At 34.8% G+C, this 24459-nt stretch overlaps 1 protein-coding gene across 1 annotated transcript; it reads right to left on the reverse strand.

The window, feature by feature from the left end:
- Positions 1 to 131: 131 nt before the first annotated feature.
- On the reverse strand, positions 132 to 24392 carry LOC137399345 (uncharacterized). Its single transcript, XM_068085423.1, has 15 exons — positions 24100 to 24392; positions 22693 to 22798; positions 22282 to 22418; positions 22030 to 22172; positions 17695 to 17861; positions 17225 to 17432; positions 16518 to 16620; positions 14706 to 14883; positions 11358 to 11519; positions 7029 to 7198; positions 6586 to 6701; positions 4367 to 4508; positions 3562 to 3645; positions 1525 to 1634; positions 132 to 818 (listed from the first exon to the last, which is right to left on the reverse strand). Exons 1-15 carry the CDS (start codon positions 24367 to 24369, stop codon positions 773 to 775), a joined length of 2142 nt encoding a protein of 713 aa, XP_067941524.1. The 5' UTR covers positions 24370 to 24392; the 3' UTR covers positions 132 to 772.
- Positions 24393 to 24459: the final 67 nt, after the last annotated feature.

Genomic DNA, 24459 nt, shown 5'->3' on the forward strand with positions numbered 1-24459 from the left:
ATACAATATATGTTGCACTTTAGAAACTTTTAGCATTTTGAATGTCTCTTCGCTTTATGTTAAAGTTTTGAGAAAAAAATATGCAATTTGTCCTTGAGCGCTGAGCAGTCACCAACAATTGACAAGCCGAGTGTACCAAGTACAAATATTTATAACATGACAAATCATCAGCTGCTAAGCTTAACCAAGTATAGAAAAAAACAGAGCTTATCAAAAAGATCATGTCTTCAATGTCATACAACTTGGCACTAAAATGGGTGGTAGCGTAGGTTGTACTTCAAAGTGATTATATTAATTCGATATATTGTTTTTAAGCTCATACAACATAAAACATTAACTATTGCAAGGTATAACTCAACCTCTAAACATAGATAATGTTGCATGCAACTAGTGAATGACCTTTTGCCCTACTGGTCAACAATGCTTACAGGAGCAAAAAACATATTTCCCAACTCGGCATACCCTCAGTTGATTAGAGACATATTGCTATGTATTGATCCAGTAGATTAGCGACATATTGCTATGCATTGATCCAGTAGATTAGCAACATATTGCTATGCATTGATCCAGTAGATTAGCATCATATTGCTATGCATTGATCCAGTAGATTAGCGACATATTGCTATGCATTGATCCAGTAGATTAGCGACATATTGCTGTACATTGATCAATTTTCTCTCTTCTCATTAAGAAATGAGTGTGAAACATGGCCATTGCCTCTTCTCATGGCTTGTTCCACTTAGGATTTAATACACTGACTGTATGCGTCATCTCACATTGGTGCAATCGTGGAGTTGGCTTCGAGTTGTGACAAGAAACTGAAGAGAGAAAGTAGAAATAACTATTGAAGACAGAGTTTTAATAACCACTATAGAAGAAACATTGAATGTACAGCGCAAAAGACATCAATAAACGTATGAAGATGATTCTGGTCATAATCTACAGTAGTTTCATGAATATGCCTTCTAAGTGATGGGAATACCGACACAAATATCACTTCTAAATGATGGAAATACCAACACAAATATCACTTCTGAATAATGGAAATACAAACACTATCGCTTCAAAATGATGGAAATCCCAACACAAATATCACTTCTAAATGATGGAAATCCCAACACAAATATCACTTCTAAATTATGGAAATACCAACATAAATATCACTTCTAAATTATGGAAATACCAACATAAATAGCTCTTCTAAATGATAAAAATATCTACAGAAAAATCTTGCAAAAGAAAGCAAGTCAAGAACTTGTTATAACAATTGATCACTTCATACTTATTACAATGAAGAGGAATTTCGATCCGATGATCAGAAACGTTGCAAGGAATACAGTTAGCTGAGAGTTCACAATAGTAATAAATTATTCTCTAGACGGGCTTTTACTTCTTCTCTATGTAAAGTAAACGCAATATATAAAAGTAACATGTTATAAATATGATCTAGCAGGTCTTCACGAAGAGTCTACTTGATATAGATCAAGGTTTATTAGAAGCCAGATAAGCGATAGAACTACTCACTTAGGATTATACATCTCTACTCTTCCACGCAGAATGTTTGGACCAATAAATTGACTGAGATGATTGAGACATTGGCTAGCAGCAGTCGCAGTTAATGCATTGTCGCACGTCTGTAATATCACCAGACATTATAGCGTACAACAGCATAGCGTATAATGGTATAGCGTATAACAGTATGGCATATATACATGTAGGTACAGAGTATAACAGTAGAGCATGTAACAGCATAGCATATAGCAGCATAGCGTTTAACGGAGTAGCGTATAATGGAATAGCGTATAACAGTATAACGCATAGCATATAACAGTATAGCGTATAACAGTAGAGCATGTAACAGTATAGCATATAACGGTATAGCGTATAACAGTAGAGCATGTAACAGCAACAATATTACACAAATCGAGTTGTCTACCTAGTATGTGATAAAACTCCTTTTACAGGATTTATGTTTTTACCTAAAAGATAATTTACTCTGTCAGTACCGTGAGATTTCAAATTTTCTTTTGACCTCTATAAAAAAATTCTTTAGCAAAATAAATATAGAGGTATACTCAGTATATCACTGTGTTGTTTTCAAACTTATACAGCAGGTAAATGTATCCACAGACATACATATTGGTATCGGAGAGTGTCTGCTACTGTTTAGAGAACAAAAGGTAATCTAGAGACTGCTAAAGGCCTGACAGCACAAAGTTGTATTACAACAACAGCAGCGGATAACACTACAGATTATCACATTAACAGCAGCGGATAAGACTATAGATTATCACATTAACAACAGCGGATAACACTACAGATTATCACATTAACAGCAGCAGATAACACTATATATTATCACATTAACAGCAGCAGATAGCACTACAGATTATCACATTAACAGCAGCGGATAACACTATAGATGACCACATTAACAGCAGCAGGTAGCACTATAGATTATCACATTAACAGCAGCAGATAAGACTAGATTATCACATTAACAGCAGCAGATAGCACTACAGATTATCACATTAACAGCAGTGGATAACACTACAGATTATCACATTAATAGCAGCAGATAACACTATAGATTATCACATTAACAGCAGCAGATAGCACTACAGATTATCACATTAATAGCAGCAGATAGCACTACAGATTATCATATTAACAGCAGCAGATAACACTATAGATTATCATATTAACAGCAGCGGATAACACTATAGATTATCACATTAACAGCAGCAGATAGGACTACAGATTATCACATTAATAGCAGCAGATAGCACTACAGATTATCATATTAACAGCAGCGGATAACACTACAGATTATCATATTAACAGCAGCGGATAACACTACAGATTATCATATTAACAGCAGCGGATAGCACTACAGATTATCATATTAACAGCAGCGGATAACACTACAGATTATCACATTAACAGCAGCAGATAACACTACAGATTATCACATTAACAGCAGCAGATAACACTAGATTATCACATTACCAGCAGCGAATAACATTACAGATTATCACATTAACCGCAGCAGATAACATTACAGATTGACGTTTGAATAATAATTTTGTATTTCGACCACATATTAGGCTTTATTAACATTTTTATGAAAATGGACAGAAAGACTGACAATCTTCTCAAAATATTGACCAGGAAAAGTTACATTAATTACCGGTAATGATATTAAAATCAATTTTTGAACCAGATTGTTTAAATATGGTTTGTTCAAAATCATTATTCAGAAAAGTGGAGAGGTGAAAGGTGTTAAAAAGATGACTTCCAAGAATAGCTCATTTTTTATAGACAATTTACTAATTTTATATTTATGTGACGGAATTTCTTGCTAGCGCACTCCACTCCACATGATATACAGACAAACTAACTGGTATATTTCTTCAAGGCTCTTGAGCTATAAGATATATTTTCATTGAAGAAGTAGAGACTTCAATACCGACATACTCTGTACAGGACATAGCAAAACATTGACATCCACCTGCATAGGGAAACCTTATAGAGTATATAAAAAGAGTATATATAATTTACCAAAGAATAGAATATTGCATCAAAAAAGAGTTCAAGATGTGGCTTGAACAACCTCTTGCCAATGTTCCTTGAAACCTCAGGCAACTACAAATATAAAACACATACAAAGATAGTGTACCAGCTGCAGGAAGTGATAAGAAAGTTGAGTAGGAAATGAGACCAAGAGGTAGTTTGTCACGTGAATAATAAGCTGCTTCTAATCTATAAATAGCAATGTTTGTTTTGTGTCTGTGTTTTTGTTTTGTCATCCTTGTATCCACTTACAGTGATTAATATCGCAAGTTTGTGAACAAGCATACCTAACCACAAGACCACACCGTTATTAACCTCATGAAGCTGCTCTACGGTATGCTTATCGCGATTAAAGCTAAATATGTATGTTTTATTATGAAATAAAAAACCGTATGATCATTACGCATCATGTAACAATTATTAAGCTGGCTTCAAACACTGCTAATGTTTTAGTAAAGATTTAAACTATTAGCTTAGCAGGTAAGTTACTCAAACGCAATTGGTAATCTAGTGCTAGATTATGCCTTTGTAAGGTTTATGATAACAAAGACACAACTATACATACGTTCATGTAGTTTGCCAAGTTGTAAAGGTCTTGTAAAGGTCACATTAGAAAGAACTACTGCCGCGATTTTAACTAAAAGTTTTTACTGGAAGGTGTAAACCTATAGAGATACACACAAAGAACAAACAACTATGGATGAATGAAAGACTTGGATATAACATGTAGCACAGTTTCATCAAAGGTAACACATTCGATCAATTGATATCTTTGGAGAGCATGTGATCTTACCCGTTTACATACGGTCTCAAGAAGCACAACATGCTGTGTATAGTCTTTATTGGCAGTAGCCTGGGCTATGAGTGGCAGCAGTGTTGCTACAGACTGATGAAGTACTGCTACACCTGACAACTCTGCCAGTAGATGCACGCAACTAAATAACACAACCATGGTAACAACTATTAAGTATTAAAACGACCATGTTATATTTCATCATGAGCAACATATGGAGAGAAAAATGTGAACAATTAAACACAGCAATAGCGCTGCGGCTAGTTAAGGAGCTGGTTAACAGTTAAGTTGAGTTAAGTCCCGAGTTAACATATATGTAAGCATTGGTTCTTCTGTTTTCAGTGTATAAAAGTGAACATAAACTGCTTAACACGTAAAACAAAAACACAAAAACCTCAGCGAAACATCAGCTTTAAAATTGCAAATTTTTTTATATCACACAAATTTAGTAGTAATGAATAGAATGAGTTATTATAAAATTATAATGATTACTATAACTTTATAATAATTCATTCTATGATAGAATGAAGCGACTCTAAATGCTATATCCTCGATATAAAGCGGTGTGAAGATTAGAAATCTCTAAACTAATTGTTGAAACTCTGGTTGTAAAATGAATAGATGTGCCTAAATTATTTTACTGATTTATAGTCTTTAATATATTGTTTGTAAGATTTGATAGGGAATGGCTAGTATTTCTATTTTGTTCTAAAATGAAATCTGGTTAGGTGTCAAAATATTGTTGCGCTACAGATGTGTAGAGAGCTGATGACTCACAACATACTCAAAAATATGGTGACTTAGATAAGATGAAAAAAGGTTGTTAGTGTGAATTACGCCTCGGTGAGTGCTTTTTGAACAATCGCTTTACGCTGGTCATTTTAGGAATATCAGGGAAAAAATAGTTATGTATACTTAGTGACAGCTTAGTCAGCGATTTGCATTAGTCTGGAAGGGAGTAACCATAAACTAGTAGCTTTAACTGTGTTCAGCTACTCTAATAGATGTTTAACTATGTTACTACTAGATGATTTAGCCTTGTATATACTAATAGATGATTTAGTCTTGTATATACTAATAGATGATTTAGTCTTGTATATACTACTAGATGATTTAGTCTTGTATATACTAATAGATAATTTAGTCTTGCATATACTACTAGATGATTTAGTCTTGTATATACTACTAGATGATTTAGTCTTGTATATACTAATAGATGATTTAGCCTTGTATATACTAATAGATGATTTAGTCTTGTATATACTGATAGATGATTTAGTCTTGCATATACTAATAGATGATTTAGTCTTGTATATACTAATAGATGGTTTAGTCTTGTATATACTACTAGATGATTTAGTCTTGTATATACTAATAGATGATTTAGTCTTGTATATACTAATAGATGATTTAGTCTTGTATATACTAATAGATTATTTAGTCTTGTATATACTAATAGATGATTTAGTCTTGTATATACTAATAGATGATTTAGCCTTGTATATACTAATAGATTATTTAGTCTTGTATATACTAATAGATGATTTAGTCTTGTATATACTAATAGATGATTTAGCCTTGTATATACTAATAGATGATTTAGTCTTGTATATACTAATAAATGATTTAGCCTTGTATATACTAATAGATGATTTAGTCTTGTATATACTAATAGATGATTTGGTTTTGTATATACTACTAGATGATTTAGTCTTGTATATACTACTAGATGATTTATTCTTGTATATACTACTAGATGATTTAGTCTTGTATATACTACTAGATGATTTAGTCTTGTATACACTACTAGATGATTTAGTCTTGTATATACTAATAGATAACTTAGTATTATATGTACCAATATATAATTTAGTATTGTATATACTAATATATAATTTAGTATTATATATACTAATATATAATTTAGTATTATATATACTAATATATAATTTAGTATTGTATATACTAATAGATAATTTAGTATTATATATACTAATAGATAATTTAGTATTATATATACTCATATATAATTTAGTATTGTATATACTAATAGATAATTTAATGTTGTATATGCTAATAGATACTTTAGTATTATACATACTAATATATAATTTAGTATTATATATACTAATAGATAATTTAGTATTGCATATACTAATAGATAACTTAGTACTGGAGGAACATGAACTGGCCCTATAAGTATGAACCATAAGACACACCCTTCGGCCTGCTCCCAGGGTTCAGCAGGTCTTCTGAAGGTAGAATTCATACAGCCTCCTTTATCCTTCACACCGCCGCGACCCATTTTAGGAGCTAATGATCCGCAAGAATACATCTACAAATATTTACAAAGTTTCCAGTACCAGCGTATTTCTCTAACGAGGCGATAAGTAATAATTATGAAAGCATATGCCTACCATTTAAAAAATAGCTGAAATCTTAACAAAAACAAATTTAGCATGCTGCGAAACACCGATGCTTTTCTCAGTCTCCTCCATAAACCGACCATCTGTGATGACTGATGATCTAATCATACAAAAAACTAGAAACTGCAGTCTAAATTGTTCTTTTAGTAAGCCTCTTCTAGCAGAACATACTCAGCATTGACCAAGACATGTCATTAGCTGGTGAAAAAAATAAACAACAGTCCTGACAAACTCACTGTGTTGTCAGAATGAATAGCAGGGTCATTGTCTCTCGCCTTTTTTACTACACTGTAGGTGGCTGGACCTTTTTCCAAACCAGAGTATTTGTCTGTGTTGGCTTTTTGTGTATCAACCGCTTTCAATGCCTTTTCTGCAACTTTGACCATCTCCTGGGAGAGTTCCTCTCCTAGATATAGACAGAATACTATAATATGTGTAAACCAACAGCAAGGAGTCGAAAGTACGACTATGAGAGGAAAAGGCTATGAGACGTACATGAGAAGAAAGTGAGGAGGATATAAAGCAGCAATTAAGATGCTTGTATGTCAAAAAAATGTGTCTCTTGTAGTTCATCCTAAAATGTACTAGAATATCTTCAAGATGCACTAGCTGACAAGTGTCAGAGTCGTCTATATTATGACATATCATTTATATTATATCATACTAGTACACTCGCCAGTCCGTGCACTGTGAGAGATCGTCATGAGTAATTAGAATATAGAGAATTATCCAATAAAGTGGTGTAATGGTAGCATGCTGGTGTTTCAATAGGATACCCCGGATTCAATCCCAAACAAAGCACTCTTTTTTCTAATGCTTTCCTCTAATTCAACAAAACCTATGACTTGTCAGAGGTGCGGATAAAATGTTATAACTTTTGAACCACACAGTCTATAAACTATATATTATAAATTCTATATACCAAATTAATCATTATAAAACTTTACATTAGCTGATGCCATGAAAAATACCACAGATGCGTTGAACAACGCAAATGAACACTTTTTCGGCCATTTTCGAAAAAAAACTGAGCGTGTCCGAGTTAAACGATTTATCAATATTATTACCGTTTATGGTATTATTCCTAACACTCTTGACATGACTTTGGACAGACAGACATGGCTCTTATTATAGCAAAGACTAAATGAACACCCGGCGTTGCCCGGGTAATTAAAAGTTTTTTTATACAGAAACTTGATTTTTATGTAACATATGCAACATTTACTATTTTAACTTTTAAATAAAGGTGTTTATTTATTTAGATATTTGATTATTTTTGCAATTGGCAACCGTGTTTGAGCTAGCTGACGCCTACTTACCATGAATTACGAATTCGTGAGATTCGAAGGTAAAACGTGGAAGCTACACAGAGAAAGTACTGTAATGAACTTTTGTGATAAATGTGCATAACAAGCTCAATATTCGTTTGTTGAGGAAAAAAAATAATAACAAAACAAACTCTATAAACTTATATTATAAACTTATAAATTTATGTAAACTTTATAAGTGTAATAATTATTTAACAAATAAAGTATAAGAAAGTGAGAAATAACTAATAATTATATACAATAGTACAGTAAAAAGGTACAGTAACTATGTTTGTTTTAAAATGTGATTGATTCAATCATGAATTCGGAGAAATGGAAGGTAAAATGTGTAAGCTAATACACAAAGCTAATGTGTAAGAATTTTCATTACGCTGTAATAAACTTTTGTAACAAACTAACATAACAAGCTCAATATTCGATTGTTGAAAAAAGAAAATGGCGGATGTTAGTATCCTATATCCATACCAAATACAATATATTCGTACAAACGTCTTAAAATGTAATTGATTAAAGATAGTTAGTTTTAAACAAATTAGCTTTAATTGAAATAAATAAAGAAATAATATAAAAACCGTAAACAAAGAAAAAAGGCAAAGTTTTGTTCATATTCAATAATAGCGGCACGCAAGCTATGAACCAAGCGTGCTAGTAATTTAACAAGCGCTGAATAAGTATTTGCCCAAAAGATTCACAGCATGGCAAGGCCAACATAGCATGGTGGTTCTCCCCATGTTCACAGTCATGAAGGTTCCGAGGTCAAATTTATATTTATATACTCACATTTATATATAGATTACTACTTATATTACATAATATTATTGTTTATATTATACAGTGCACCCTCAGGATACGATTTTAATTCGTTCCAGGGTTGGATTCATATGGTGAAAAAATCGTAGAGGAGTATAGAAACCATAGTAATTATATGATGCAAACAGCGACTGGTAGAATCATGAAAATTTTATACAAGTAAAATTTTATACAATTTTATACATACTCAAAATTAGTAATAAAATAATTTGTTAACCTTAACAGCTATAATAGTTACATACGGTAACTTTAGTATATTTAGTGTATGTATTGGTTATGGTCTGCTTTAAAATGTAACGTTGTAATGTGCTATGTGCGGTACGTACCTTTTGAGAGTTTTTACATATAAAAAACTTTGAATTCACTTTAAAGCTTGACTTGCAACAAAATTCCCATTACAGTTATTTGGTATCAAAAGATTCACTATGTCTTACTCTGTTGTGATGTAGGTGCAAAATATGTGGAAATGTGATTACAAGCTCTTAAAAGCTCAAAAACGAAAAGCCACCGTAGATTGGAATCAGTTTATTTCTCTGACGTTGTCATTACATTTGGTTATTGTTTTGACACGTGATGTTCTCACGTAAATTGAAACGCCAATAAAAGGCTCAATATAAAACTTCTCCTAACACTAGTTTATGACAAACACTTCGGGTTTTACCGAAGATCCTGTATCGAATATAGATGCTTGCTACTTTACAGTTTTGTTTCGACTTGGTCTAATCGTCTAGTCGTAATCTGATCATGTGACCCAATACTTCGCAAATAATTTTTGAAGCACTTTTCGATTATCATAGGTGACCAACAGGCTCATCATGATTATCAGACAATGATATGTACTCCTTCGAGCTAAGGTTAAAAAATTAAACGAATTTTTAAGGTAAGTTATAAGATATCACTGCTAAAAGTGACAGCATTACAATGACGATAAAACAGACGCGTAAGAACACTAGACATAGTTTTATTGAATGCGTGAAGTATATTTGTGAAAATATTTCGACGAATGAGGTTGCATGAAAGTGTAAACAGAAACCATCTCTCACGACTACGTTCCATTTGAGCCGTTTTGGAAAGAGATTCTAATCTACGGTGGTTTTGTGATGGCGGCAATTAACTGTTCGTTTTTGAGCTTGTAATCACATTTCCACATATTTTTCACCAACAATACAGCAGAGTAAGACATGGTGAATCTTTTGATACCTAATAACTATAATGTGAATTTTGTTGCTAGCAAACCTTTAAATAAGTTTAGCTTTCACAAAACACACACTTGAAGCTACGTTGTAGTATGCATTTAAAAATTTTTTTTCAATTTTATCGCTTTTTAGTTTTTGGTTTCGTTTTCAATATAAATTTAGCAGTTCTTGTTAAAACCTTTTTCAATTTAATTTGGCAAGAAAGTCCGAACGATGCTGCTTTCGTGATGAAGTGGATTGTGTTTGCAGGTTAATGGAAGTTGTCTGACTACTGACTTCTGTTTAAATGGATACCAACTCCAACTTTGTTAATGGTTATAAAGGGAAAATATTACGGTTTTATACATGAGAGATGCTGAAATGAGAGAAATCGGTCATCGTGTCTCTTTTAGGTGTTGTGAAAATGTTTTCGGCGAACAGCATTTCGGCATTATAACATCAGGGCAATCATATCCTGAGGGTGCACTGTACCATCTCACTGATCATGTTATATTACTGTTTATATTATAGCATACTAGTACGCTAGGCAGTCCCATGCAACGTGAGAGATCGTAATGAGTAATCACTATGTTCATAATTCATTTGTGGAGCGGCAAGGCAGCCGAGTGGTGAAGTGGTAGTGTCCTTGCTTTTAAATCTGAAGCTCTGGGTTTGATTCTTATGCAAGGCAATCCTTTTCCCTAACATTCGTAGCGTGTTTACTATAATAATAACGATGTTCTTATTATAGTAGACTAGTAGACTATTGTATATAGAATACTAGCAGGAAACTTGGCGTTACCCGGGTATTAAAAATCAGCTTATAAACAGTGAGAGGTAATGAGAGTTGCCTGCCACTTGCCATTAGCCTCGCACATTGCCAATGGCTAATTTGAGTATGGTTACTAATAAGAGCTAACTACTTGCTCTCATAGGAGAGCAAGAATTGCGTTGCGTCGTAACTGAGAGCGGTAGCGTATTTTCACCCACATAGCGGCATATATCGCACATTGATTCCATCAATCTCTCATAGTTAAGTTGATGAGGCATTTGCCTGGTGAACGGGAGGTTCTGAGATCAAATATTCTGTGATATAGATTCTTCATTCCAATATTTTAATAGCCGGACATACCGAAGGACATATACAAGCTTTGAGATTAATATACATAGATTACTGTTCATATTATACCATATTACTGTTTATATTATATCATATATTATAGACTATTAAAATGATTAAAAATATACATACCATAAGTGGCAGCAACAGAGGCGAGAGCCTGAGCCGCCCCACTCCTCACTGACGGTATGTTATCCTGGAGGTTCTCATAAAACATGGGCATCAATTTTGGCAGATATCCCTTTGATTCATCCGGGAAGCATCGCACAAAGTTACCTGAGGCTATGCAAGCGGCTACAAAATACGTTAAATATTGCAAACCTAATTGAATTGGCTGATAAAGGATTTGTTTGTGCCATAGTTGGTATCAGCATCAACATGTTCATAATCATCAGAGTACGAGCTATTTCTAAATTGGTGAATACTGCTTCTACATGCATAAAAACAAAGGTTAGCGGTACATACGGTTGATCTGCTCAGCCCAGCGACACATTGATTTATAGATTCTATATGCGCTAATTTGTTTAGAAATAGAAGAGAAGTCTATGTTAAATAACTATACCAAACCTTGCCTTGGTACAGTTAGTTACACACTGACATTAACTATACCAAACCTTGCCTTGGTACAGTTAGTTACACACTGACATTCATTATACCAAACCTTGCCTTGGTACAGTTAGTTACACACTGACATTAACTATACCAAACCTTGCCTTGGTTACAGTTAGTTACACACTGACATTAACTATACCAAACCTTGCCTTGGTACAGTTAGTTACACACTGACATTAACTATACCAAACCTTGCCTTGGTACAGTTAGTTACACACTGACATTAACTATACCAAACCTTGCCTTGGTACAGTTAGTTACACACTGACATTAACTATACCAAACCTTGCCTTGGTACAGTTAGTTACACACTGACATTAACTATACCAAACCTTGCCTTGGTACAGTTAGTTACACACTGACATTCATTATACCAAACCTTGCCTTGGTACAGTTAGTTATACACTGACATTAACTATACCAAACCTTGCCTTGGTACAGTTAGTTACACACTGACATTAACTATACCAAACCTTGCCTTGGTACAGTTAGTTACACACTGACATTAACTATACCAAACCTTGCCTTGGTACAGTTAGTTACACACTGACATTAACTATACCAAACCTTGCCTTGGTACAGTTAGTTACACACTGACATTCATTATACCAAACCTTGCCTTGGTACAGTTAGTTACACACTGACATTAACTATACCAAACCTTGCCTTGGTTACAGTTAGTTACACACTGACATTAACTATACCAAACCTTGCCTTGGTACAGTTAGTTACACACTGACATAAACTATACCAAACCTTGCCTTGGTACAGTTAGTTACACACTGACATTAACTATACCAAACCTTGCCTTGGTACAGTTAGTTACACACTGACATTAATTATACCAAACCTTGCCTTGGTACAGTTAGTTACACACTGACATTAACTATACCAAACCTTGCCTTGGTACAGTTAGTTACACACTGACATTAACTATACCAAACCTTGCCTTGGTACAGTTAGTTACACACTGACATTCATTATACCAAACCTTGCCTTGGTACAGTTAGTTACACACTGACATTCATTATACCAAACCTTGCCTTGGTACAGTTAGTTACACACTGACATTAACTATACCAAACCTTGCCTTGGTACAGTTAGTTACACACTGACATTCATTATACCAAACCTTGCCTTGGTACAGTTAGTTACACACTGACATTAACTATACCAAACCTTGCCTTGGTTACAGTTAGTTACACACTGACATTAACTATACCAAACCTTGCCTTGGTACAGTTAGTTACACACTGACATTAACTATACCAAACCTTGCCTTGGTACAGTTAGTTACACACTGACATTAACTATACCAAACCTTGCCTTGGTACAGTTAGTTACACACTGACATTAACTATACCAAACCTTGCCTTGGTACAGTTAGTTACACACTGACATTAACTATACCAAACCTTGCCTTGGTACAGTTAGTTACACACTGACATTCATTATACCAAACCTTGCCTTGGTACAGTTAGTTATACACTGACATTAACTATACCAAACCTTGCCTTGGTACAGTTAGTTACACACTGACATTAACTATACCAAACCTTGCCTTGGTACAGTTAGTTACACACTGACATTAACTATACCAAACCTTGCCTTGGTACAGTTAGTTACACACTGACATTAACTATACCAAACCTTGCCTTGGTACAGTTAGTTACACACTGACATTCATTATACCAAACCTTGCCTTGGTACAGTTAGTTACACACTGACATTAACTATACCAAACCTTGCCTTGGTTACAGTTAGTTACACACTGACATTAACTATACCAAACCTTGCCTTGGTACAGTTAGTTACACACTGACATTAACTATACCAAACCTTGCCTTGGTACAGTTAGTTACACACTGACATTAATTATACCAAACCTTGCCTTGGTACAGTTAGTTACACACTGACATTAACTATACCAAACCTTGCCTTGGTACAGTTAGTTACACACTGACATTAACTATACCAAACCTTGCCTTGGTACAGTTAGTTACACACTGACATTCATTATACCAAACCTTGCCTTGGTACAGTTAGTTACACACTGACATTAACTATACCAAACCTTGCCTTGGTACAGTTAGTTACACACTGACATTAATTATACCAAACCTTGCCCTGGTACAGTTAGTTACACACTGACATTAATTAAAGTAACTGCAACAACATACTTGTATGAAATCTTTATAAAGACTACGGAAAAGGTAGAGAAAATTGAAAAAAAGCCTGGAGTAACAGGAAATTAAAAACCTGGAAGCGATGATTAAAAATAATAGATATATAATGATAGAATTTAAAACAAACAAAAAAATACAAATGACCCATTTTTTAATTTAAAATTTGCGTGGTTTGAAAATAATATTGTATGCCTACTGAAGCACCAAAGTCCACCATTTGCATTGCTAAGGCTACACTTCTGCTCGCCTTTCTTCAATTTGAACAATAAAAATAAAAGACAAGAGAAATAAAAGAGCGTAAAAAAGACAATAAAAATCTTTTGATTTATTGTTTCGTCAATTCAGTTTCCAACAAAATTAAAATTTAACTATTGAGCTAGTCTTTTTATAAAGTCTTATTTAGCCATTTTATTTTAAAACTATACGTAATAAACTGAAGTGCTCATCATCTAGTCCGTGGATGCTACGAAGAATTAAACAAAGTACAGAGTTTGCTATAGTGTAAGAGTACCTACTCTAACATTATACAACAGTTTTAAAACTCTAAAACATCTAGTTACAGATTAATATATATCGAGGTTAGACTAATAGATTATTACATTCAAAATCTGTGAGAAATCATAGTTGTTATTTTACATTCAATGGGTAGTGATTAACATGACAAAGAGACCTGAGCACGCACCGTCACGAACAGGCCAACTATCATCCTCAAAGCAGATCTTTAATGCATCTAACAGCATGGATACATATGGACGGACACAATCTTTGGATATCTTAGAGCCAAGTTCTGCTATACAAGCGCATGCTGCTTCTCGCACAGCATGATTGTCTGCTTCTGATTGACTGATGTAGAAATCAACCTTCAATAGCAGATACTTGACTCGTTGAAAATAGAGAAAAGCAAACTAGGACACAAATTGTGGACAGAAATCAAAAGCTAACTTAAGTATAACTCTAACTAAAGCTAGTCAGACTAACTTAAGTATAACTCTAACTAAAGCTAGTCAGACTAACTTAAGTATAACTCTAACTAAAGCTAGTCAGACTAACTTAAAGGTTGACTTGCAACAAAATTCACATTACAGTTATTTGATATCAAAAGATTCAGCATGTCTTACTCTGTTGTGTTGTAGGTGCAAAATATGTGGGAATGTGATTACAAGCTCTTGAAAGTTCAAAAACGAACAGTTAATCGCAGCCACACGAGACCGCTGTAGTTTGGATTCTTCTTCCAAAACGGCTTAAATGTGACGTAGCTGTGTTAGATGGTTTCTGTTTACACTTTCATGCAACCTTATTCGTCGAAGTATTTCACAAATATACTTCACGCATTCAATAAAACCATGTCTATTGTTCTTACGCGCCTGTTTTATCGTCATTTTAATGCTGTCACTTTTAGCAGTGATATCTTATAACTTACCGTAAAAATTCGTTTAATTTTTTAGCCTTAGCTTAAAGGAGTACATATCATTGTCTGATAATCATGATGAGCCTGTTGGTCACTTGTGATAATCGAAAAGTGCTGCAGAAATTATTTGCGAAGTATTGGGTCACATGATCAGATTACGACTTGCCGATTAGACCAAACCGAAACAAAACTGTAAAGTAGCAAGCATCTATATTTGATATGAGGTCTTCAGTAAAACCCGAAGTGTTTGTCATAAACTAGTGCTACAATAAGTTTTATATTGAGCTTTTTATTGCCATTTCAATTCATGGGAGAACATCACGTGACAAGACGATAACCAAATTTCATGACTACGTCAGAGAAATAAATTGATTCCAATCTACGACGGCTTTTCGTTTTTGAGCTTTTAAGAGCTTGTAATCACATTTCCACATATGTGGCACCTACAACACAACAGAGTAAGACATGGTGAATCTTTTGATACCAAATAACTGTAATATGAATTTTGTTGCAAGTCGACCTTTAAGTATAACTCTAATTAAAGCTAGTCAGACTAACTTGAGTATAACTCTAACTAAAGCTAGTCAGACTAACTTGAGTATAACTCTAACTAAAGCTAGTCAGACTAACTTAAGTATAACTTTAACTAAAGCTAGTCAGACTAACTTGAGTATAACTCTAACTAAAGCTAGTCAGACTAACTTAAGTATAACTCTAATTAAAGCTAGTCAGACTAACTTAAGTATAACTCTAACTAAAGCTAGTCAGACTAACTTGAGTATAACTCTAACTAAAGCTAGTCAGACTAACTTAAGTATAACTCTAACTAAAGCTAGTCAGACTAACTTGAGTATAACTCTAACTAAAGCTAGTTATATTAACATAAGTGTAACTCTACTCATTGCCAGTTTAATGTGCATAATTATAATTTCAAGACTTCTAATATCAGATAAATAACAATCGCAAATGCACCACATGAAATCTAACAGAGAGGAAGGTGCAACAACTTTTCCTACGGTACACCACCGCCATATATGAATAGCTGGTAGCCAAGACCTAGTCGAGTATTATAACATTGTAACATACAGTGCTGGAGATATGCTGCTCAACCATTTCCTTCCCATGATCACCAGTGATTCTTCTCCAAGTGTCCTGCGAATAGATCCGCACTCCTTCAGCCACATAGTACCTGTGGTATGACAGCGTGAATAGCACATGAGTAGTAGGACAGAAGCACATAACACCCAAGCAGCCCCATAGTACTAATGAAAGCATGCAATGCCTGTTCAGTGTTAAAAGGATGACACCTGCTCCGCATGCCAGATGCCAAGCAAGGGTACATGACACCTACTCAAGATGACATAATGTTACTTATGAGAACAGTTAGGTAGCTAATAATCAATAACAACAATCCTCTTGAAACCTCCAGTAGCCTTGAACTTACAACTAAGTACAGCCAACCATCTACTTACCGTCACCCCAGCAGACAGATTTATCAAAACACCATGTAAAATCTGAGCAAATATTTGACTTCATGTCCATAGTAATTTTAAACATACCATTTTCTAAGTTATTTGGAAACATTGCGCAAGGGATAACAGAAAAGCAGTTGAAGAAACTCGCAGACAGACAGCTTATCCGACGACGACTCATCAGTCTGACTAAAGGCAGCAACCAACAAGAAAAACTCTACAATCTTCCAAAGTTCAGATTCTACTTGTTTATGGACTCAACTGTCCAACCTACCTGTTTAAACACATTCTCTTGTCTATGGACTCAACCCTTTAACGTACCTGTTTAAACACATTCTTGGGAGCAGCAATGACATATAATCTGCCCTTGAATTTTCATCCAAGGCTACTAAAAATTGTCGAGTGGCCTGGGATGCAGCCAGTCTAACTTGGCTCCAGTTGTCTGCAAGACCTGAGGCTAGGTGCTCAGCCAGCTGTCGACCAAAGATGTAGATTGAATCTTCGTTAGTCTCCGGGTGAATTTCTATATCTAGAAATGAAAGTGACTCCCAACTTATGTTTAGAGATCGCCAGAATACAGACTATAGCTGGCCACAAAAAGTAAAAGAATGCTAAAACTACGGCTAGAACTGTTCATAGAAAGAGACAATACAATAACTAAGGCTAGAACTGTTCATAGAAAGGGCGAACACAATAACCAAGGCATTCAAGTGTAAAATAAGGCCGAAGCCCACAGCCATGAGGAATGTAATAGACATGTGAAGCACACACAGCATCAAATAGTATCCTACCTAAGACCTGGGTGTTGCAAGAGACCAGAGAACCACAGACCTGATAGCCTGTTTCCCTAACAAATCTGTTGGTGTGAGTAAGGGCGGTGAAGATCAGGTCCAGTAACTGCTGATTTATCTGATTATTAAACCTGCTTCCACAGCCATCAATGACCGACTGCAAGCACCTGTAATAGACATGTCATGCGAGCACTCAGACCTCAATGACCTAAATGCGAGTGTCAAATGTGCACAGCATCCATGTCTTATGCTGGCAGGAGCGAGTACATGACACAGCTGCATCTCATTATTTTTCGAGTAAGTTGTGCGCCAAATACTAGAATATGACCAATATTAGAATGTGGCCAAAAAGAGATCCAATGTTCACCAAAAAATGGATAGCAATTGATCATGTGACAAAAATAAAGGTCATTAATCGACTCTTGAACTGTAGGTGTAAATTATATATAAAGTTATTATGTCAGCGTTTCTTTGTATTAAACGGTATTTTTGCTTGCTAGAGTTATCACGCTGAAGTTTCTTTTCTTCATTCTTCAACAGTTTTAATGACTGCAACTAAAACCGTTGAGTTTTATTCCTAACAAACTTATTTGTTTGCGGAGTAGAATAACCATCTTCATAAATAGATACTGTACAATAATACTGAACACATTTTACCAAGTGCAAAGATGGAGTTAAAACAATACCCAATACTTCTGGTTACAAATGTACTCCACCAACACAGCAACATATCCTAAAAATACTCTACTCTAGTGTTCGTAAGGGATCTTCTTGTTTAGTGGCCAATTCAACCTAAGTCTTAAGTCTAAATGAAATGCTTCGCGCGACCCAGTTTTTACGTCGTTAAACTATCATTAAAGATGTGGTTGCGTCAAAAAGGTCGATTTAATGAAATTAAGACCAATAAAAGGCTAAAGCATCAGCTACAATTTGATGTCATTTTTGTCTTTGTAGACCAATCCTGTCAAGAGATATATGCGTTTGAATGAGGCCCTCTTTTAAAAAGCTCACATTCCAGCGGGTGCTTCGTTCGTGACGTAACTAGTGATACATCTGAAAAGAGTCCACGAGCGATAAATATAAGGTCGCTTCATTAGCCAATCATCAGCACGAAATTTTTATATAGGTCGTAATAAATGTTATCACTCGTAAAACGCATTGTCTGTGATTTCAAATTTAGGGATTTTAATCTATTATTAAATCGCATGGACATCGATATTTACTAAATTGATTAACATCGTTACATTAATGAATTACTCGATCAACACGTTTTATTGGCGAACAACAAAATTGTAAAAATTGCTGTGAAGTTACTGCGAAGGTGACTCCGAGTTTTCTGGGCATCAGGTGGTTAAAGTGCTACGGAGGAAGATAGGAGAATGGAGGTAAATTTATCTTTCACTTTGAGTCTCCTATAGATATACTGTTGAGTTTACATTCAGATTATATTTCCCTGTTTGAGGCTAAAATGTAATTTCCTGCGCATGCGAGATACGTATGTACAGTAAATTCTTGACGGCTTCTTTTTAATTCATAGCATCTAGCAATGCGAAGGCTTAGATTGATGAATATACTAAAGGTAATATTTTAGTACTCATTAATACATGTACTAATTAATAAAATAATAACTTTTTGCTATCACTAATCATCGCTTTATAATTTTTTATCGGTTCACCTAGCTACATTTGCTTCAAATCTTCTGTGGCAGTTTTATCTAGTAAATTAGATTTATGATTTGACTTTAGATGTTCACTTCTGACTTGTAAAAAGTGAAGAAAATCCATTGATCAATGCGAATCTTTAATTTCCAGAACCAAAGCTTCGAATCGTTGGCTTGGCGTACTTATGCCTTTGTTAAACATTTATTCGTTTGTAAAATTACACTCACAATCTATTTAACTCCCAATTTGAAAGCTTAAATAGAGTAGATACGCGTTAGAATGACATATCTATGAATGACATATATTTATTGCATTTTTTTTACTGATTACAGGATGTTTATGCGGTCCCACCAGCCGAAGCAGCTTTGTCAGTGTGGAAACTGCCATAAATGGGAAAGAGAGACTTGAATGTGTGCTGCATAAACCATGGCGTTTTGTTTGAGTTTGCTGCAGTAGATGAATTTGTCTTATTGTATCAGCTAAAACTATGTGAGTGGCCACGACTTGATGAATATTTTTAATAAAAGCTTTATGCTGAGATGAAAATTTTTTGCTTGTAAAAATTATATAATAAAATAATATTGTTGAAGATAATGCCAAACATGATTAGCAAAATATTGTAGTGAATTGGATACGGTATATGGATGTCCGCAGAACTGGAGAATGTGAGTTCAAATCCTTAAAACTCTATCCCTATGTATATTCTTTTCAAAGACGCAGCTTGCTTATTTTACTTATGGTAGTAAGAAACTAGTTTTCGGTGTGGGCAATGATATACAGCCCCACCCCCAGGATAGGTGACGGGCATAATGTGGGCGGGGCTTTTGGGAGGCTGTATATCGTTAGTGTGAGTAGCGACGGTGCTGTGCCGATACAAAGACCTTATTCTACATAGTTTGCTTGACAGAATTACCGTAGACCGGTAGAATTGGTAGTCGGTACTAAGATGTTTACACAGCATTTAGAAGAAGCTAATTTGACAAGTTTTTAATTTTCCTTGTTTGAGGCGTTTGAGACATTGGTAATAATGTATCTGTAGCTGGATTTAAAATTTTATTCTAGCCAACATGAGCAAATACAAAATAAAAAATATGCCAATAGAGCCGCGTAGGACTAGACTTTTATCGCAAATAACCGATGTGAATACGAGATATATTGACAGATATATCACGTGTGACATTATTTTGGGCAAGTCTGGGCATGTTTTTTTGGCCTGAGCGTTTTTACCGCGATCAGATTTTTTCGATTTTAATCTTCAAATATCTTGGCAATGAGATCGCCTAACACAACAAACAACATATCAACTGATAGAGAAAAAAAATGCTTTCTTTTACGATCAACTCAAATTTGAAGCAACCACATCTTTAAACAAAGTCACCGCAAAACAGAACTCAGTGGTTGAGTGACCCGAGGGTGCAGTCACTAATAATTATTCATCATGTCAAAGGTTTTTAATATGGATGTTTTCGATCAATGTTTTTCTTAATGCAACAATCACTCTCAAAATATAAAATGAGAAACAACCGACCACTACACAGCAGCATATGTTCAGTTTGTTATCAACTACACATATACTATATTGAATAGCAAAAACAGATATTGTAGAAATTAAACCATTACACTTAAAGCACATAAATTACATAAATTTTTTATTGTATATTTCAATACATCAGAGTCTTGGCTTTCGAATGAGCTATTGTTTGCCATGGTGAGACAGACATTGGTTGGTGTTTATAGGATTTCCCCAGAGCTCTACCGCAGAAATCTTTACTGGCATAGGCTCAGAAATTGTGACATCACAATTTTCATATGCAGTGTTGTATGCTCTTACCACCTATTTTATTGCTTACCGCTTATATTTATCAACTACGATAATGACGCTATTGTCAGGCGAAGATAGGACAACTCCAGAGAACCAATGAAGATGACAAAGGAATCAGTGTCATTAGTTCTCCATGTACAGATTATTTCTATGATAAATAACTCAGATTCCAAGCACCATACTATGTTTTCCTGATGATATTATGCACTAGCTCTCTCATTTTATTGTGATGTTGAGGGTCGCGACTGAGACTAATTAGTTTCAAGCATTGCGTGATCTCGCGAAAGTGCGATTGACATATAGTCCTAGGGCCAAGCAACCGCAGGTCACAATTTAATCGATGTGATTTCATTACCTTCATCAACGACAGTACATTTATTGAAGCATAATTAATTAACCCAGAACATGTGTTTGTATTGGTCGGGCATTAGCTCGATCCCGGGCATTGTTGATTATCTAGAATCCTAATTTATTATTAGCGCTCTCTGGGTTTACCAGCACCGATTGTCACAGAAAAGCGCAGCCTCAATGGCAGCGAAAGGGATCGACTACCTAAGGCAGAATAATAATTGTGACATCACCCTTTGAGAACCTGAAGCAAGTGTTTTTTTTGCATCACATACTTTTGACACCCTGCTTTTCATAGTTCTATTATTCTTTGTATATTGAATATAGGTTCATTCGAAAGCCAAGACTCTGATGTATTGAAATATATAATAAAAAAAATTATGTAATTTATGTGCTTTAATATAATAATACTACATATTGATAATTTGTAAGCAACTGAGAACCAGTACACTGACAAGGGTTCTAGTCTACCACAGCTCAGAAAACAGTAGCGATTGCACTTACTTCATAAACGTCTCAAGGTTCTTCCATCCAGCTGTGTCATGAAATATATATTTGTGACCCTCTACTTGACTAGACAATCTATCGTCTGATAAAAGCGCATTGGTGCGGGGAGAAGCTGATACAGAAAAGTCTGATTCCTTTACCTTTATAGACAACATTAAAAGATAATAGGTTAGGAAAAGTCGGAAAATCGGTGCTTAGTTGTTACAGACTGACAAATTCAGAATAAAACAGCATATCAGCCACGGGCACCTGTTCATCAACATCTGTTGTCGCGCTAAGTAAGGCATCTCTCTCTAGGTTGTCTTTAATCCCTCCTAGTATGACATCCTTGGTATCAATGTATATTCCAGCGCCATCTCTGTTACATAATGCTCCCAGACATTCACCTGTGCAAAGGATAGGTCAGAATTAGTTACGAAGGTGAATGTAATACTAATATGTTCACAAAGATAAGAAAGTGATAACACAGAATACAATGCTTGGAGTACACAAGATATTTATTAGATGAGTGGGTGTTTGGCAAACCTTAGCCTCAAAATATGGTCCCGTACAGCTATAGCCTACTCCTCAACTAAATCTGACCGTGACTCAACTCTAGCCTTTTATTTATCCAAGTGACAGGCCAAAAACTTAAATGCTGTACACACTAATGATAGTTACCTGCGGCAATTCTAACTCTGTACTCCTCGTGGACTAATGATTTGATGCAGAACTGTTTGACCATGTTTCGAAAATCGTCTCCACTCCATGGATGCATGACCAGAAGCTACCAGACAAAAATAGTACACAATATATAGTATAAAAAGCCAGTAGCAAAGTTCATACGCGCACAGCAGAAGGGTTTGAGATAGAGTGCAAATGAGCTCATGCAAGGACAACTTACGGAGTTACATACTTTCAATGAGAAGAATACTTGGAATGATCAGAGATACATGAGGTGAAGATACTCATTACGAATGGTAAAATAAATAATTTAAGGAATACATGGAAGACACAGAATGTTTGCTTCAAGCAATCCTTCATGTACAGAATTGCAATATAGATGTGAATTAGCAATTACTTTTACAAATATGTACACAAGCGATCTGTAGCAACGCGTCATGCTAACATAATTCTTAGGAATTGCTAGGTTGAAACCTCATGTTGTAATCACACTATGTAGCTACATGAAATATGTAGCTAGGACTACATAGAAGTGATGTATTATAACCTTTAGGGCCAACAAGGTGTTCAGTAATGCATAAAGTATTATACACTTGATTTACCAAATGCATATCACGTTAAGAAAGATGCTTTTCTCACCCTCTTCGGTTTGACTAAGAATTAAAAACTAACAAAAATTCTAAACATTTTAGATAGAGAATAAATGATGACAAATTCTAAACAATAATACCAAAAGTTTAAAGAATCTTTGAACTTCAAGTTTTATTGCTGTGTTTAACAGCAATTGAAAACGCCAGAGTGCATACTACATTCGCTTACTGCAAGCTCAATTGACTCTTGAACTTTTCTCTAAAAATTCAGGTCCTTTATTGTTTCCTTTTGAGAATCTTATTCTAGTTTTGTTTCCCACCTCTAAACCTTTTTACGTCCTTTTGCTGTCGAAATGTTATCACAACAAGAATTAAGGTAGCTGTAGAAAAGTCAACAGCTAATACCATGAGCCATAGGTTTTATAAAAAAGCTGGTCATCATTGAGCAATCAGCAGGTTTAGTAGGATAGTTGAATGAATGACAAACATAAGCTTCCCAACACAAAATTAAAACCATCTTTCAGAAAAAGTATGTCAGGAAAGGTGTTTGCAAGTGTTCCTATGTTTGCAAGGAAAAGTATATATGAAGGTAAATTTCCACCTAATTTAATTGTCCTTCCAAAATGTTTTACTTTTGCTTAATACATACGTTTAAATTTTGCTGCCATTGTTTATTGACAATAGTTTTGTGCAAACCACAATTGCATGTCAATAATAACTTCTTGCTGTTGTTTTGCTACTTCGGAATAAAACATTGTAAAATATGACTATTGCTTTCCATAACAAAGAATGCTCATATATACTTTTTCAATACCTTGAACGCAGATAACACGGCATGGTGAAACTCCCATTCCACTATAATTTGTGATTCTTGACGATAATCAGCAGGTACACAATTTCTTTTCTCGGCGACGCTCTGAGGGGTGGCAAGGGCGGTTGCTTCAACTGTTACAAAATTAATCAATTCCGTTAAATCATTAGGGTCTAAAGCTTCCATTAATCTTTGAAGACCAATGTTTCCCTTGTCTCTCTCTAACTTTTTGCCACTCGTTAATTGCTCCCACACTGCTTTATAAGCTTCCATGTTTGACCTTCATATAGACGAGCACGAAGAGCCGAAGAAAGCAGTACTTAACTTGGTAAGAGAATACGTAGTCTCGTAGTAAGTTTCGCG

Source organism: Watersipora subatra, chromosome 7 (assembly GCF_963576615.1).
Source record: "Watersipora subatra chromosome 7, tzWatSuba1.1, whole genome shotgun sequence".
NCBI lineage: Eukaryota > Metazoa > Bryozoa > Gymnolaemata > Cheilostomatida > Watersiporidae > Watersipora > Watersipora subatra.